General features: G+C 31.5%; 1 protein-coding gene, 1 long non-coding RNA gene and 2 pseudogenes across 3 annotated transcripts; 1 reads left to right on the top strand and 3 right to left on the bottom strand.

Moving 5' to 3' along the window:
* Positions 1-2453: 2453 nt before the first annotated feature.
* LOC119371358 (uncharacterized) lies at positions 2454-4984 on the bottom strand. Its single transcript, XR_005178969.2, has 4 exons — positions 4845-4984; positions 3136-3509; positions 2917-2983; positions 2454-2781 (listed from the first exon to the last, which is right to left on the bottom strand). It is a non-coding gene; the product is annotated as an uncharacterized LOC119371358 (long non-coding RNA).
* LOC149491958 (reticulon-like protein B5) lies at positions 4857-6961 on the top strand (annotated as a pseudogene).
* A 136-nt stretch (positions 6962-7097) lies between these two features.
* On the bottom strand, positions 7098-9358 carry LOC149491959 (protein YCF54, chloroplastic-like). The gene is made up of 3 exons (XM_089716944.1): positions 8988-9358; positions 8314-8546; positions 7098-7548 (listed from the first exon to the last, which is right to left on the bottom strand). The coding sequence occupies exons 1-3, from the start codon at positions 9231-9233 to the stop codon at positions 7356-7358; spliced, it is 672 nt and encodes a 223-aa protein (XP_089573070.1). The 5' UTR covers positions 9234-9358; the 3' UTR covers positions 7098-7355.
* A 2598-nt stretch (positions 9359-11956) lies between these two features.
* Positions 11957-14007, bottom strand: LOC149491960 (protein EIN6 ENHANCER-like; annotated as a pseudogene). Its single transcript, XR_016319203.1, has 4 exons — positions 13857-14007; positions 13349-13539; positions 13099-13166; positions 11957-12236 (listed from the first exon to the last, which is right to left on the bottom strand). The product of XR_016319203.1 is annotated as a protein EIN6 ENHANCER-like (transcript).
* Positions 14008-14932: the final 925 nt, after the last annotated feature.

The raw sequence follows: 14932 nt of genomic DNA on the forward strand, positions 1-14932 counted from the left end.
TAAGAATACTCTGTAGTAAATTATATATATATATGCTTTTTTTTTTTGGTATTATTATTGCCAATAACTGACTCTATCGTATTGTTGCGGTGATATTGGTATTTTAAAAATTTCTCATATCACACTAATAAAGTATTGATCGGGGTGGTGTGCGACCTCAACTCTCGGTAATTATAGTTAGTGATAGGGGTAGAATGAATATTAAGAATTTGAGATTGTTGTTGAATTTCTATTCTAACAGAAGAAGGATCCTTAACCGAGTATTACTTTATATTAATCCAAGTAACGGTTCAATAATTCTTAATGATTATTCCTATCGACTAGTAATTTCAAAACAATCATTAAAATATCATCATAAAATAATGTCTATATGCAAATAATAACTCAAGATCAAATGGATTTGTTTTTTTACGTAATTTTTCAACAAATATTCATAATAGTAGCAAAATAGTAATAACAGCAATAATTAAATAACAGAAGATAGTGAATTTCAAATAATGAATATATTAATAACAATTGATTAACTATACTGTGAAATTTTTAAATAGATTCACTCTATCACGTCAGCTATAAACTCGTTTAACGAAATAAAATCGCTGTAACACTGCTATGTTCCACCATGAGTAATTGCCGCCACCACCGCCTCAATTATTTGCAGCCACCTATTTCTACCACCAGGCCCACCAAAATCAATACCTCTACCATCTAATCTTAATTATTACTAAAATCGCAGTTTCCGCTAATTCTTTAAACAAATGCACATCGTCTCGTCTTTGGCTTTAAAATATACTAGTACTTATTAATTCCATTCATCGTTTCAGCTCATAGTTTCTTTAATAGTTTCCTGGTTCTTAATGCTGTGTTTGGGGGAGGAGGAGGAAGTAAAATAAGTGTATAAATGACACTATTCACTTTTCTTTTAAAATAAAGTGAAAATTAGGCTAAAAAAATGTAAAAAATAAATTTATTTTACATAATCCTTAACGTTTTCATCCAAACCAAACATGAGATTTTGAAAATTACAAGTTATTTTCACCATCTATTTTACATTCTTTTTTATATTTTACTTCCATCTAACAACCCATAAATTCCAACACTCTAACTGTTCAACTCTAGCGGTGAGATGGTTTTTTCCGCAGACCTATCAGAAGATTTGAAATCATTATCGAGTTCATGCCGAAATTTGTAGTTTATTCTTCTTCAACTCTGTTACTAAAACAATTTAATAAAAAGATTTAAAATTTATTTAAAAATAATTAGAAAATAAAAAATAAATTGAGAGTAGTTGAAAATAACTTTTATAAGTTACTGTATAATCTTATTACTACTTTTTAAGCCATATAAGAATTTTAAAATAACTTTAAATATGTAGCTCTACATTATAATAAATAATTTATACGCATTAAACCGCATAATATTGGGAATAGGAATGAAAGCAGCGTGGATTCCTATGAATTTTGAAATACCATACATGCATTTGTCCCTAACCTGTTTAAATACTCATCAAAGTACATGTATCTGAATCAATTTAAAATTTTACTATATATTTTTGTCTTAAATATTTTAAAGCAATCCCTTAAATGAGTAGAGTATCCGCAAATTTAAAACTATCTCATTAACCAAAACCGTTTAATACAGTGGATACCTAGAGTCTTATACTCTGCATCTTACTTGTATCTAGTACGGTTAGTGATTTCACTATTCATATTCATCATAGATCAATTTATAACTATTTATATTCTCATTAAATAGATTAAAAAGGAATAAATACCCTTCCATCCCTATCCAATAGATTGAAACAGAACAAGTACCATAAATATCTATTCTTCCTATTTGTAGGTCATTTATGGCACGCGGGAAGGGCTCGTATAACTGCAGCATGATTTGAAAAAGGAATTGATGGTAATTTTAAACCTATTCTTTTCACGACTCCTCGTCCTACTTTTATCCCCACGTGAAAATACTACAATTTTATTTATAAAAACTTATATTATAATGCTTTTTTATATTTATTTTATCAGTTTTAAGCTATTTTGATAGCATTATTATCAATAATTGATTTTGGATTAAAAAGTAGGAAGAATTTTTTATAATCAATTAATTTATAATGATATTATTAAATATTTTGTATATGATATTTCATATGGTTGACAAAATCAAACTTTAGATTTTTGTAGTACTGTTCTGATGGGCTCACCATACTATTCCTAATTTTCATACAAAATCTGTTGTTACTTGTTAGCAATAATAATTTCACACGAGCCTCAATCTTATACAGCTAGCGTGAGTTTATTTATTTTTTTAATTTTTAGATTTGAATTCTCTTTTTTTTTGAACTGATTTATATTTGAATTATCAGCGGTTGATTTTCAATCAGTTTTTAAAAGGAAAATTACTATTCTATCCTTGAATTTTGACAAAAATAATAACTTCATCCATATATTTTGATCAAGTTATTTAAACATCCCTGGTTTTGCTTCCGTGTCATTCTGTCTAAAGAGAGCTGATTTCCCGTTAATTTTACATGAAAAAGACCAAAAAAACCCGTATTGTGAACCCACAAATAACAACGTGCATACATATTCTTTTTCGCTTCTTCCTTGCTGGTTCAGAAGTAAAGTACAAAACCAATGCTAAATAAGGAAAGCTTATCAATTTCAAAGGCAACATTGCAGCCACATAACTAATGAATCAACAGAGTATAGAACTAGAGATTGCAATCCGTCAGTGCTTCTAACAAAACCACCATAATTCATCACAACAATCTGCATCTTCCTTCTACTGCAAATTTTGGATTCTTGAATCAATACATTTTCTTGTATGTAAAAAAAGAAAAGAAAAAAAAAGGAAAAAAAGCACAGAAAAACAAAGAAACCAATTAATAATAGCTGAAAAAAGAGGAGAATGTCTAGTTACAGTTATCTTTGGGGTTCAACTTCAATGCATTTGCGCTATTGCAATTTCCAGACCCACCAAATAGAAACTGAAAACACAACAGAAAAACCACCATGAAACTACTGGCTATTACATAAATTGCCCAAAAGCCATTGCTGAAAAGAACAAATGAAAAAGAAATCACTAGAATTAATTGATAAGTAGTTTGTAATTTTCAAAATAATAATACCGGACCACTACCTTGTCCGCCTCCGATTGTCGCAAAACCAGAGTCCGACGGTGACGCAGATCATATATGGTATCTCGAATATCATTCGCTGTTGGGGCCGCGTACGTCTCCGAAGGGCCATATAAGGCAGTGTCGGCGGGGTCCCTCTCAGGTCTCAGCATCCTTTCCACTGTCACTCACGTCACTGGAACTCGACGGAAGTAGATCGGGAAGGCATGGCGGCGCTGTAAGAAGGAGAGCCTCGATTGGCGTTGTAAAGGCTTCGACCCGTGAAAGAAAGGCCGATGACGTGATTACCAGCGCCTGAAGGTTTAGTAGCCATCTTTCGCCGACCGTTGAGAGGTCGGAAAATTAACCGGAGGGGATGAGAGGGAGATCGTTGCTTCTGCGACGGGAAGAGAATTTGGGGTTTTTTAAATATGAGTTTTTGTTATTCGTGGGTCCCACGGTATGTTTGTTTTTAGTCTTTTTCATATAAAATTAACGGAAATTCAACATTTTTTTAAACGAAAAGACTGTATCCTTAGACAAAAGCAAACGTAAAAAATGTTTAACGAAAATGTCCGAAGTTATTAATTTGGACAAACCTCAGAAATGAAATAGTAATTTTTCCTTTTTAAAATCAGAAAACCAAAACAAATTGTAAGCGAGAGAGTGAGAGGAGATAAGAGAAACTTTAGGGATTTTGTTTTAATGAAAGCGGTGCCGTTTTAATTTTTTAACCAAACTCAACTATGATTCCCTCAAACATTTATTTTTTTTTAATAGTAACCCTAACTTAAATTTTATTTTAAAGTTTAAAAACTAATTAAATTTCATTTTAAAGTGTGATTGTAAAGAAATTTAAATTAAGACTGCAATTATAATAAATTCGTATAATTGAGAATATTTATGTATATTAAACTGTTAAAATTAATACTTAAGCTCCAAGGTTTTGGATTTGATTTCTAGGTCTATTCAATAAAATTAATTATTTTGATAGTTATTAGTTATTTTAGTAGTATTTAGCGATTGATTATTAAAATAGTTTTTCATGCAACGCTAAAAGTTAAACGTTATATAAGTTAACTTTTTATAAAATTGTTAGCTTAACATCTAAAAGCTAGTTCAAATGTTGTGTTACCACACTCTATAAAAATACCGTTTGGCGTTTTAGCCGGTCAAAACTCGTGAACGTATATTTTGGGTTGCAGTATTTAGATTGTATAAAGTGAATTGATTTCTTATAAAATCGAACCACCTTTAACATAATTTAATATTTTCGGTTTTTTTAAAAAAATTATTAACTTTAAGTTCTAAAATATGAAAATTAACAAAATTAAATTATATCACCCAAATTTAAAATTTAAACTTTTCAAATGAAAAATAAGGAAATATCATTCATCTTTCAATTATGAAAACTCCAAATTTGTTGTATTATGAGAGGACTTTTTTTTCTTATCAGCAAAATTTTCTTTTATTATTAAAATTCAAAAAAAAAAAATTTAATATATCCAAGCATGTAACACCCCCAAGATAGTTTTTGTGTGGCTGGCCATTTCCATTTTTGTTTTGCAATTTGCAATTCAAATCAGAAAAAAAATGAATGGGTAAAAATTAGCGAATTTCATGGGAGTAAAATAGGCGATCATTTCGAATATTTCATAACAGAAACCAAAACAAAGAGAAAGAAAGAGACGATCAAAACAATATTTGGATCTGATTATTCCATTATCCATACCTCGATCAAACAATGGGGGAATCACCAGAAATTGAGAAGCGTCAACGTGGAAATGACAAACACTCTTCTTCTTCTTCTTCTTCCTCTTCCTCTTCAGATTCTGATTCTGAGATTGATGCCCACGCTAAAATGCATTCTGCTCGCAAGAACCGCCTCTTCGGCCGCCAGAAGCCTCTCCATTTGGTCCTTGGAGGCGGGAAATGTAATATATTATATACCTTATATAATAATACTTTAAAAAGGCTTTTAAACGATGATTACTATTCTATGGAATGGTGATTTCATGTTTGAATTCGGAATATTGTTCTATTCTCTGCTTATCCCATGTTGTTTCGTGAACCAAACAAGACCTAAAATTTTGTACGTGTATGGTTTTTCCTGTTTCAGATGCTGATGTAATGCTGTGGAGGAACAAGCAAGCTTCAGCCTCTGTATTTTCTGCAGCCACCGTTATATGGCTTCTGTTTGAGTGTGTGGGTTACCATTTGCTTACTTTTATTTGCCATTCTCTCATTCTCGCTTTTGCACTGCTCTTTCTTTGGTCAAATTTAGCCTCCTTCGCCAATATGTGAGTAATGTATTTTCATCAAACACCTGACCTACAATCATTTTCTGCTTTCTGCTTAATAACAACATATTTCTTGTTTTATGAGACAGGTCACCTCCAGAATTCCCCAAAATTACTGTGCCAGAAGAACTGTTTGTTACTATTCTTCTTGGGCTCAGAAGTGAACTTAACATGGCAATTACAACCCTTAGAAATATAGCATCTGGAAAGGATTTGAAGAAATTTTTATCGGTATAATGACCTTTACGTTCCCTCCCCCTAATCATTTTATTAATATACTTTAATTATGTGAAAAAAAAAATGTTTTAAAAGTATAATTCCAGAACCAATGAGCTTGAGTTATGTGGCACTGGAGTTATCTTTAAGATTATAAGCTTGTGAGTTCATATCATAGACTTCAATTAACCAAAAGAGAATAGTTTCAAAGAATACATGAATAAGTTTCATTAACAATAAGAAGTTGGTATCTCCAATGTGTTTTTTCGCAAAAAAAGTACTAATTTGGGACTTGCTACAGCCATTGTTCCTTTTTGTAACTGTGACTCTGACTAACATGGGATTTGTTTTTCCTTACATTTTCAGGTGATTGGTGTGTTGTGGATCATATCTATTGTTGGAAACTGGTTCAGTTTTTTGACCCTCTTTTACTTGGGTCAGTTCTTTTATTGATTTATTTCTAATGCCTTCTTGTTTATGCTAAATCCATGCAAAATTAGGTCCTTCAGATTCTTTTCCTAATTATATTCTTGTTTTGCATGATACCAGGAGTAAGGATGAATATCTTCCTAAAATTGAATCACTAAATCTCATTCCTATAGAACAATCTAGTTTAGCACGTTCAAAGTTGAGGCCTTTCTTAATATAGGGATTAAAACTCATTGAATCTTAGCCTGCAAAAGCAACATTATCAGTCTTGGATAAGAGAGTCGTTTGTTATCATCTGATCTAATATTTAGTTAGTTATCTTGGCAAATTTTTCCAGAAATCAACTGGGATATTTCTCTTTTTCCTCCATAATGAAAGAAAAGGAACTGTTAATTGATTATACTTGAACACTAATATCCACTGTCATTCTAATCAAACTCTGACAAGAAATCTCCATCTGATATAATTTAGCATGAATTGTGCAGTGTTTGTGATGCTGTTGACACTGCCAATGCTATATGAGAAGCATGAAGATGATGTTGATATATGCGGAGAAGGCATGGATTGAAATAAAAAAGCAGTATGCTGTGTTGGATGAAAAGTTTATCCAAAAACTTCCAATACTGACTCAGAAAGATCACAAGCATTAATAAGAAGAACAAGTTGAAGCACAATTAGATTAGTAGATCTCTATCCGTTTTACAATCTGTAAGAGATCAATTTAGATATTCATGGAAGAGTAATTTGCAAAGACTAGTACCATCCCACTATCATCTATGTAAGAAGCAGATGTTAATGCCTACTAAGAGTAATTTAAGAAGATGCACTGTTTCTTCTTCCTGGATTTGTGCAGACAAGATTTTTTAAAAAAAATTGGGATTAAGGTCCTCTAATGTTTGTGCAATCTCAAGTCTCAGCTATTGAATTCAAAATGAATGGTTGAGATTTCTATATTTAATAAATACCAGCCACTTCACAAAAATAAAAAATCTTTCCAATAAATTCTCTACCACCATTCACTGTTAAATCAAGGGTTGAGATTGCACAAATATGGTATATCAGATTTCCATAAACATAAGAGGAGCCACTTAGACTAGAAATCATAGGAGCTAAATTACGAAACCTTTGCAGCAATCACACAGCTCCTCATCGTCATATGCTGATCGCAGCTACTTAGACTACCAGTAACTAGTACATTAGAAAAATTCCTTAGTCACAAAAAAATTTAGAAAACCAGAAAGGGAGAGAGTGAGAGAAGGGGATAAAAAAAAACTAGTCAAGGTTAAAAAGGGAGTGCTCTATACTTTTGATTCTTTGGATTGAGCAGGTAAGAAGGGTTCCCACCATCCAAATTCATACTTTTTATATGGTGCTACCCATTTTTCTGGCTTCTCAAACTCTAGAGTGGTAGGATTGGAAGCTAATGCTTCTTCCAAGGTGTCAGCTTCGTAGCTATCAGATAAAACCCGGTCCAATCTTAATTTCATAAACCTGTCAGGCAACACAATGACGAGGAAAAGATTTAAGGCGCAAGAAAAACAATATATATATAAATGCACACATCTAGATTTTTGTTTCATGGTGCAATGTACATAACTTTGAGCACATTTGATATTTGATATAGCAAACTTCTCAATGCAAATCTCAAAGGTTGAGAGGGAGAAGAAAAGAAAAGCACACAATTCCCTGGTGTCTCAATTGATTGTAAGAAAAGGGCTCTCAGGTTTAAGACTACAGGAGGCAAGGCATGCTTGCTCAAACTAGACCCATAAGCATAAGTGATTCAACAGCTTATTTTACAAGCATTACCACTTGACTGATGTTGCTACTTTACTAGCAGAATAAAATGACCACAACATAGATCATTCAAATTTAATGAAAACACAAAAATGAGTCATTATCTCCAAATTGTTTGTGAAAATATTACTTGAAGTCTTAGGTAACAAAAACAACACCAAGAAATTTTGGTAGGCTTAGGCATTCTAGAATTCTGAACAAGCTCATAATTTGACATAATGGACAGGTCACAGGTTATAGTTATGCCAAAGTTGAACAAGCTCGAATCTAATTTCTGCAGTTTGACAGAATGTCAAGTGCCAGTTATGCTCCAAGAAGTCCTAGCAACTAGCAAGCATTTTCAAATTTCCACCAGTTTTGATTAAAAACGTCATATTTTGTAGTTGAGAATAGACATCAAATGCAAAAGAAAAGCAAACAAGAAATTGCAATCAGAAAAGTTGTCAGTATTGTTCTTACGTGATCCATGGACCATTAGTGGAGACTAGAGCAACAGCAGGTCTCTTCAACCTATTGGTAATGTTAGGGAATTTATCAAGGAACTTAGGCTCAATCACAAGCCAGAAGTCCTGCTCTTTGTTTCGCTCTCCATAATAACGAAGACGCTCAAACATGAGTTCCTGAAAGTGTTCCTCTTCATCCAGCATGAATTTTGCATTTGCAACAACGAAATAATACTTGTTGGGTTGTTTCTGCATTATAAAACGAGTAAGTGAAATTGGACAGCTTCAGGTGAAGGTGTATATTCTTAGAGGAATCATAATTAAGACCTTGATAAACCAAGGACTCATTCGGTTCACGGAACAAGTAGAAAAAAGGAATAGAATAGCAATTCCATAGAATGGAATAACTTTTCTTCACTCTTTTATAACATCAGTGCTGCATAGATTTTGAAAACATTAATTACAAATGGAAAATTATTACACATTTATAACTTGAATTAGAACTTGAAAGTATAAAATTATGATTCCATGGAATAATTGTTCAACAGCAAATTTGAGACAAAGCTAAAAACAATTACTCTACTCCCATCCTATTACATACCATAAACCAAACAAGGCCTAGATAGGAATTCACAAGAAATAGATTGTCTTTTATGTGAAACGCAAAGAAACGCAAAGAAAGAAGAAAACCTTGTCAGGAGGATTAGGGGAAGAGGAACCGAGCTCATTAGACTCGACAGCAGCAACAGCAGTCTTAAAAGAGGAAATGGGTCTGGTGGTGGAGATGAAGAGATGCGAAGGTGGTTGGGATCCATTGAACCCAAATTGTGTGGTTGTGGTTGGATTTTGAGCCAATAAGGCTTTGCCATAGCTGCAATTCGTGGAAAGCTTGGCCATGGTGGCTGCTGCTGAAGAACCCACTGCAAGACTTAACATTTTCTTCTTTCTTCTGATTCTTCTAAAGAGAAGAGTTTATCTTTTTGTTCTTCTGCTACAAGCAGAGCAGAGACAATCTAAAGATAGATTGCAGAAGCAGTTGATAACCTTATCTAGTTTATCTGTACACCCGCTGTGTATTTATAATTTTAATAATTATTTTATTTATTAGGAGAAAACTGCATTTTAAGCAGTGCAATGTTTGACAAAACCAGTGGAAAGGAAAAAAATTACAGTCACAATAAAAAAAAAAAAGAAAAAGATTTTATTAATTTTTTAAATCGGACCGGACTATCAGATCAATTAAATTATGTAGTGGATGTAGTGGCAGTTGATCCGGTTTAATCTGATAAAAACATAAGTTGTAGCTAGAGATGTAATAAATTCATTCATTAAACAAAACGAATGTATGTAACTGCATGTGAGGCATCTTTTTTTTTTTTTTTTTTTTTTTTTGGTAAATTTTCAATGAGTTTTGGTTTAACAATATTGAACTTAATGCGAATTTTTTAGCTTTTTTATTTTTTTTGTAATTATAGATTTATAATTATATTTTATTTCGAAATTCCATTAAGGATTCTAAGAATTAAAGGTAAAGTATAATATATTTTTATTGGTTATTGAAACAAAAGGATAAAAATATAATTTAATCCAATATCAATAATAATTATACCAATTGAGTAAATTAATATTAAGTAAGTAAGTATATATATCTCGAAACAAAAAGATCAAAATTAATCATAATTAATAAGAAATGTTTGATTTTTAAATCTATAATTTTTAAAATTCCCATTTTAGAAATAAGCAATTCAGATCCTTCGTAGCAAATCATGAGAGAAGATAATATCTGTCTTATCCTGCACAACTCGCAGTGATAGTCAGATCCTTCGATTCGATGACAAATTGCAATTCCGTTCTGAATCAATCCTGAAACTCAGAAATATATAGATACACTCGGATTCTGTATATCATTAGTGCAGGATTTGAAAATATTAAAATTGAGGTATACAATCAATTATTTGAAATAGACAAAATAAGAACCCATTGGCCATTACCAGAAGAAGAAGAAGAAGAAGAAGCACTACAGCAGCGCTGGAAGTAGTGGTCGAGGTTCAGCCGCAGCTCACCTGAAATTATACTGCAACATGTAGAAAAATATTAAAAAATACATAAATTCAATGGGGAAGCTTCAATTTTATTGGTAATAGCTGCAAAAGATCCAAGCAAAGAATTTATTTTTAATTAGTAATTATAAATTTTTTAAATAATAATTATCTAGTTATTATTATTTTTAAAACATCCGATCAGATCAAAATTTCTTTAAAGTGATAATTATCTCTAGATATATATTGATTAATTATTATTATAAAAACATTTAAAATAATTATCCAATCAAAAATTTCAAAAAATAAGCTAGAAAACTCAAAATTTTGTGAAAAAAAAAGAAATAGAAATTCTGGATAGAGAGAGTGTCAAGTCAGATTTGTAAGAATTTTATTTGGTTCAGGATTTTATATATATATATATATATATATATATACACACCGAATACATCATTTTATCCCTCAATTTTAATCATTTTAAAGATTAAAACGAATTTGTAACGCTCTTCACTTTTTGTTATAAACTCACATCTCTTTACATTACAAATAACAATTTCTAAGGCAGTTAATACAATATTTTCAATAATAATTTTCATATATTTTTAATTATCTAATAAATATTTAGTCGATTTAATTTTATAAATTAAGGTGTTTAATAGGTTAAATAAATTATTTAATAAATTTAATTATATATTGAAAAATAGACTTTTTCTATGAAAAATAAATTGATGAAATTTAGTGCATTGAGCCTAAAAATATATGATATTAATGTATGACAATCATATAAAAATTCCTTTTAAATATTGCCTACAAAACTTAAATCGAATACAGAAATTTACGATATTTTAACATATGACCACATATGATAGTAAATTTTTTATATTCATTCGGTCTTTCGACCAATTGAAAAAAAAAAAAAAAAAAAACACTTGTGATCTAATTAGTTTTTTTACTTTCGTAAAGAGTGAAAAGTTTCGAATTCGAATTCTCTCGACAATAAGTGTTTTTACCAATTTGGATTGTGTAAAACTCATCATTTCAGGTTTCCATAGAAGCTCATTTCTCTAATTTAAATAATATAAATTCACAAAACATGTATTTTTTATTAGTATGGAACTTGTAATTATTTTGGATACGATGAATGTCGATTGAACCTACTTATTCTTATATCTATAAATATAACCTTATATTTTTCATAACCCTTTTCCCCGTTATATTTTTCATAACCCTTTTCCCCGTTTTCACGCTTCCGCATTTTCCATTTCCGTGCAACACAGGCTATAAAATGCATCATCCATACAAATAAACTAAAAACAAAAATGAAGACTAAAAAAAGGACAAACGAAAAATTTGTCATTTGGCCAAGCAAATATGTAAGAATATTAAAGCAGATACCATTATCATTTAACAAAAAAAACTAAAACAATGAGAGATTTTGTAGAATCAAAAGAGGATAATTCGCAGTCATTTGAAAATGATAAATCCCGGCTTGTATTTTTTTTTTTTTTTTTTTTTTTTGTCAGTTTGCACACGATTATTTCAAGTTTGCCTAAATACTTCGTCTCACATCTCTCTTCTTCAATTCTTACGTGGTTTTTATCCAGTTTGCACATGTATAAATTGATGGTGAAGAAAAAAGGAACAATCTAACAAAATTACACAATCTAACCAAACCCAGTACAAATCTAGACAACCAACTAGAGGACATCTTACTCTCATATTTCACTGTTATGTATTACAAAGCAAAACAGAATCAAATCATACACATCATTTCAGAACAACTGCTGCATTTTCTCAGTGCCAGATACCTTTGCACATACTCATTTGGAAGCGATCTTACAAGCTTGAAGACATCGGCGCTCGCATAACTGAGTTTGGTCCTTGGATCTAAGTAAGGTGCCTGCAAAATAGCAATATAATGACAATATGCAGGAACAATATAATTTAGACTAAATAAACAAATCGGTTACATGAAGTACAAGGCAGCAGCTGAAATTAAATGCATTGAGCTCAATCTGAAGATATTAACCACAACTCAAGCAACACAAGCCTTCCAACATAAGATGAGAAGTGAAATGATGATTCTAGGATATCCTAAGAGTTTCTGCTGTATTCTTCAAATATTTTGGAAAGTTAGACTTAGTAATAAAGATCTAAGTTCTTTGCCCTATCCCTATTAGTTTCTTGTTCCCAACTGTTTAATGCTCAACATGTATACACCAGTTGTTGAACCTCAATGAAATATCCTTGATGTCAAAACTGTCATTGTCAATTAAGTCGTAAAGAAATTATGTTAAAATATTAGAACAATAACATTAATCAACAAGACAATACTAAACTAATAGACCACACCATAAAACAGAAATTGCCATTGAAACACCAGTATACAGCAATACTACTTCCTCTAGCCTGAAAAGCAGATTAGGACATGGTTTTTTCTTCTGTGATAGAAGGTTTATAAATCAACAGACCAATACACTACTAATGGACAACCATAACCTAAAAAGTTGGTAGTGAAAGAATGAGAGTTATTCCTCTAGTCTTTAGAACTGGATTAGCAGCGCAATTTGAACTCACTTGTGAGACCTGTTAGTGATCACTAAGCTTTCATCAGCGGCGGATTTCATTTGACCCATAGAAAGTGTCCAAAACCAGTGAAAAATCACAGATTTGGTGTATCATTCATGGGTAAGCGGTGAGCCATAAATAATACCTGAATAAATCTGACTTGAAATGCAGCTTCTCAATAAACAAACACATACCTCATATCCAGTTATATCACAGATTCTCTTGCATGGATGCATTGAGGGTGGAGACTCAATATTAACATCTGCAACGTACATACACAAATAAAAATTAATTTAAAGCAGAATTGAGTTAATACCTAGTACCAAGAAAACTATCAATGCTAAAATGTAAAGCATTTATCATTATCGGGTTGTGCTAAGATTACATGGAAAAATTAAATTAACAGAATTTAAAAATGAGTCAAGTTGGTTGTGCTAAGTTTACAATTGGGTTCATCGGGAGGATAGTTTTGGAAATTCTCAGCCTGAAGAATTTGTTTCAGATGTTTCCAATGGCGACCTCTTGCTTGACCTTTTGGATACTTCTCATACATTTGAATCCTCTTGAAGCTCAAATGCGTGGGCAACACTAGCTCTGCCTTAATAACCTCTGGTTCCATCTTCTCTTGGTTGACGCTACCCATAGCATAAAATAAAGAACCCACCCATTAATTCAACCAAGAAAAATTTAATCAAATCTAAATTAAAATAAAAACCTAATTGAAGTTTTCTTTTATCAAATTTGTGCAGAAAGAATTAAAAGATAGAATACCACGAAATGTACTTGATGAAATTCAAATTCAAACCCATAAATCATTGAAATAACAGAGGAGGACGAGAAGAACAAGGAAGAGGAACAGAATTGGGTAACTTGGAAATGTTGGAGGTTTAAGTTTCAAGCAGTTCAAACAAAACCCTAGTTATGCATGGTAATTAACTTAATGAAAACTTACCTTGTGCGTTCAAGTTAGTCACAAATTCGATAAACGCAGAAAAACCCCAAATCCTCTACGAAATCCTAGAAACTGAAAACCTAAATTAATTCTTACAACTACTAAAAAATAAAAGAAATAAAAATCATAAACAACAAGAAAGAAGAGGTTGCCTAACTTACCGGTTAAAAAAATTCGCCGAAGATGAATGTGACAGCGGGCAGCAGAGTCGTTGCCCAGAAGATGAGGTGCTCCGGTCGTGTCAAACAGAGAACCGACCAATGATGTTGTTTGCGGGTGCGCGCGAGAGAGATTTTTACTGTCCTTTTGAAACGACATCGAGTTGTTAATTACAAACATTTCGAAGGAAAAAAATTACATTTTCGTGCATATATTTTGAATTAATTACTTTATTCCTTATATTTAAAAAAAAATATTATTATTTAATTTCTGATATTTGATCAAATAATTAACTTGTCCCTGCTATTTATTAAATTATCTGACAGTTCCAAAGGTTTGGGACCGTATACCTATTTAGTCGTTCTTTTAAAAAAGTGCTTCTTTTTCCATTAAATTTCATTGAAAAGACAATAGTACCCCTATTGTATCTTTTTCTAATTAAGTCATTGATCTCTTCATTTCTATCCTCGCATACACTTTCCGTCTCTCTCTCTCTCTATAAATTTCATTTAAAAAAATCACAAAAAATTTACTTATTCTATTAATTTAGTTAAAATTTAAAAATAAAATTAAAAGAAAATTTTAAGGAGTAAAATTGAAACAACCCGAATTTTTATTTTCAAAGATTTTTCAATTAAATTTAATGTACCGACAAGCCTGAAATTAATATTAATATTTTAGTGCAACTATCATGAGAAACCGAACAAAAAACCGATTGAAAAAGCCATAAACCAATTAAAAATCAAGATTTGGGCCGAACCGAACTGAATCGAACCGGTTCGACCCAAACCATCTAGAATTTTCTTTTCTTTCTATTTCTAGCGCACCTCACTACCCTTCCCCATTTTCTTCCTGCGCTTCCCGATCTCCGGCGACACCATCTCCGCCACCTTCTCCTCCTTTTCCTTCTTCTCTTC

Source organism: Jatropha curcas, unplaced genomic scaffold (genome assembly GCF_041381405.1).
Source record: "Jatropha curcas cultivar XTBG-Jc1 unplaced genomic scaffold, XTBG_Jcur_1.0 HiC_scaffold_209_pilon, whole genome shotgun sequence".
In the NCBI taxonomy this organism is placed as follows: Eukaryota; Viridiplantae; Streptophyta; class Magnoliopsida; order Malpighiales; family Euphorbiaceae; genus Jatropha; species Jatropha curcas.

Coding starts and splice junctions, on each gene's coding strand:
- LOC149491959 (XM_089716944.1), bottom strand. CDS start 9,233: ATGTTAAGTCTTGCAGTGGGTTCTTCAGCAGCAGCCACCATGGCCAAG. Junction 8,547..8,987: donor CCCCTAATCCTCCTGACAAG/GTTTTCTTCTTT, acceptor TTTATAATGCAG/AAACAACCCAACAAGTATTA. Junction 7,549..8,313: donor ACTAATGGTCCATGGATCAC/GTAAGAACAATA, acceptor GTTGCCTGACAG/GTTTATGAAATTAAGATTGG.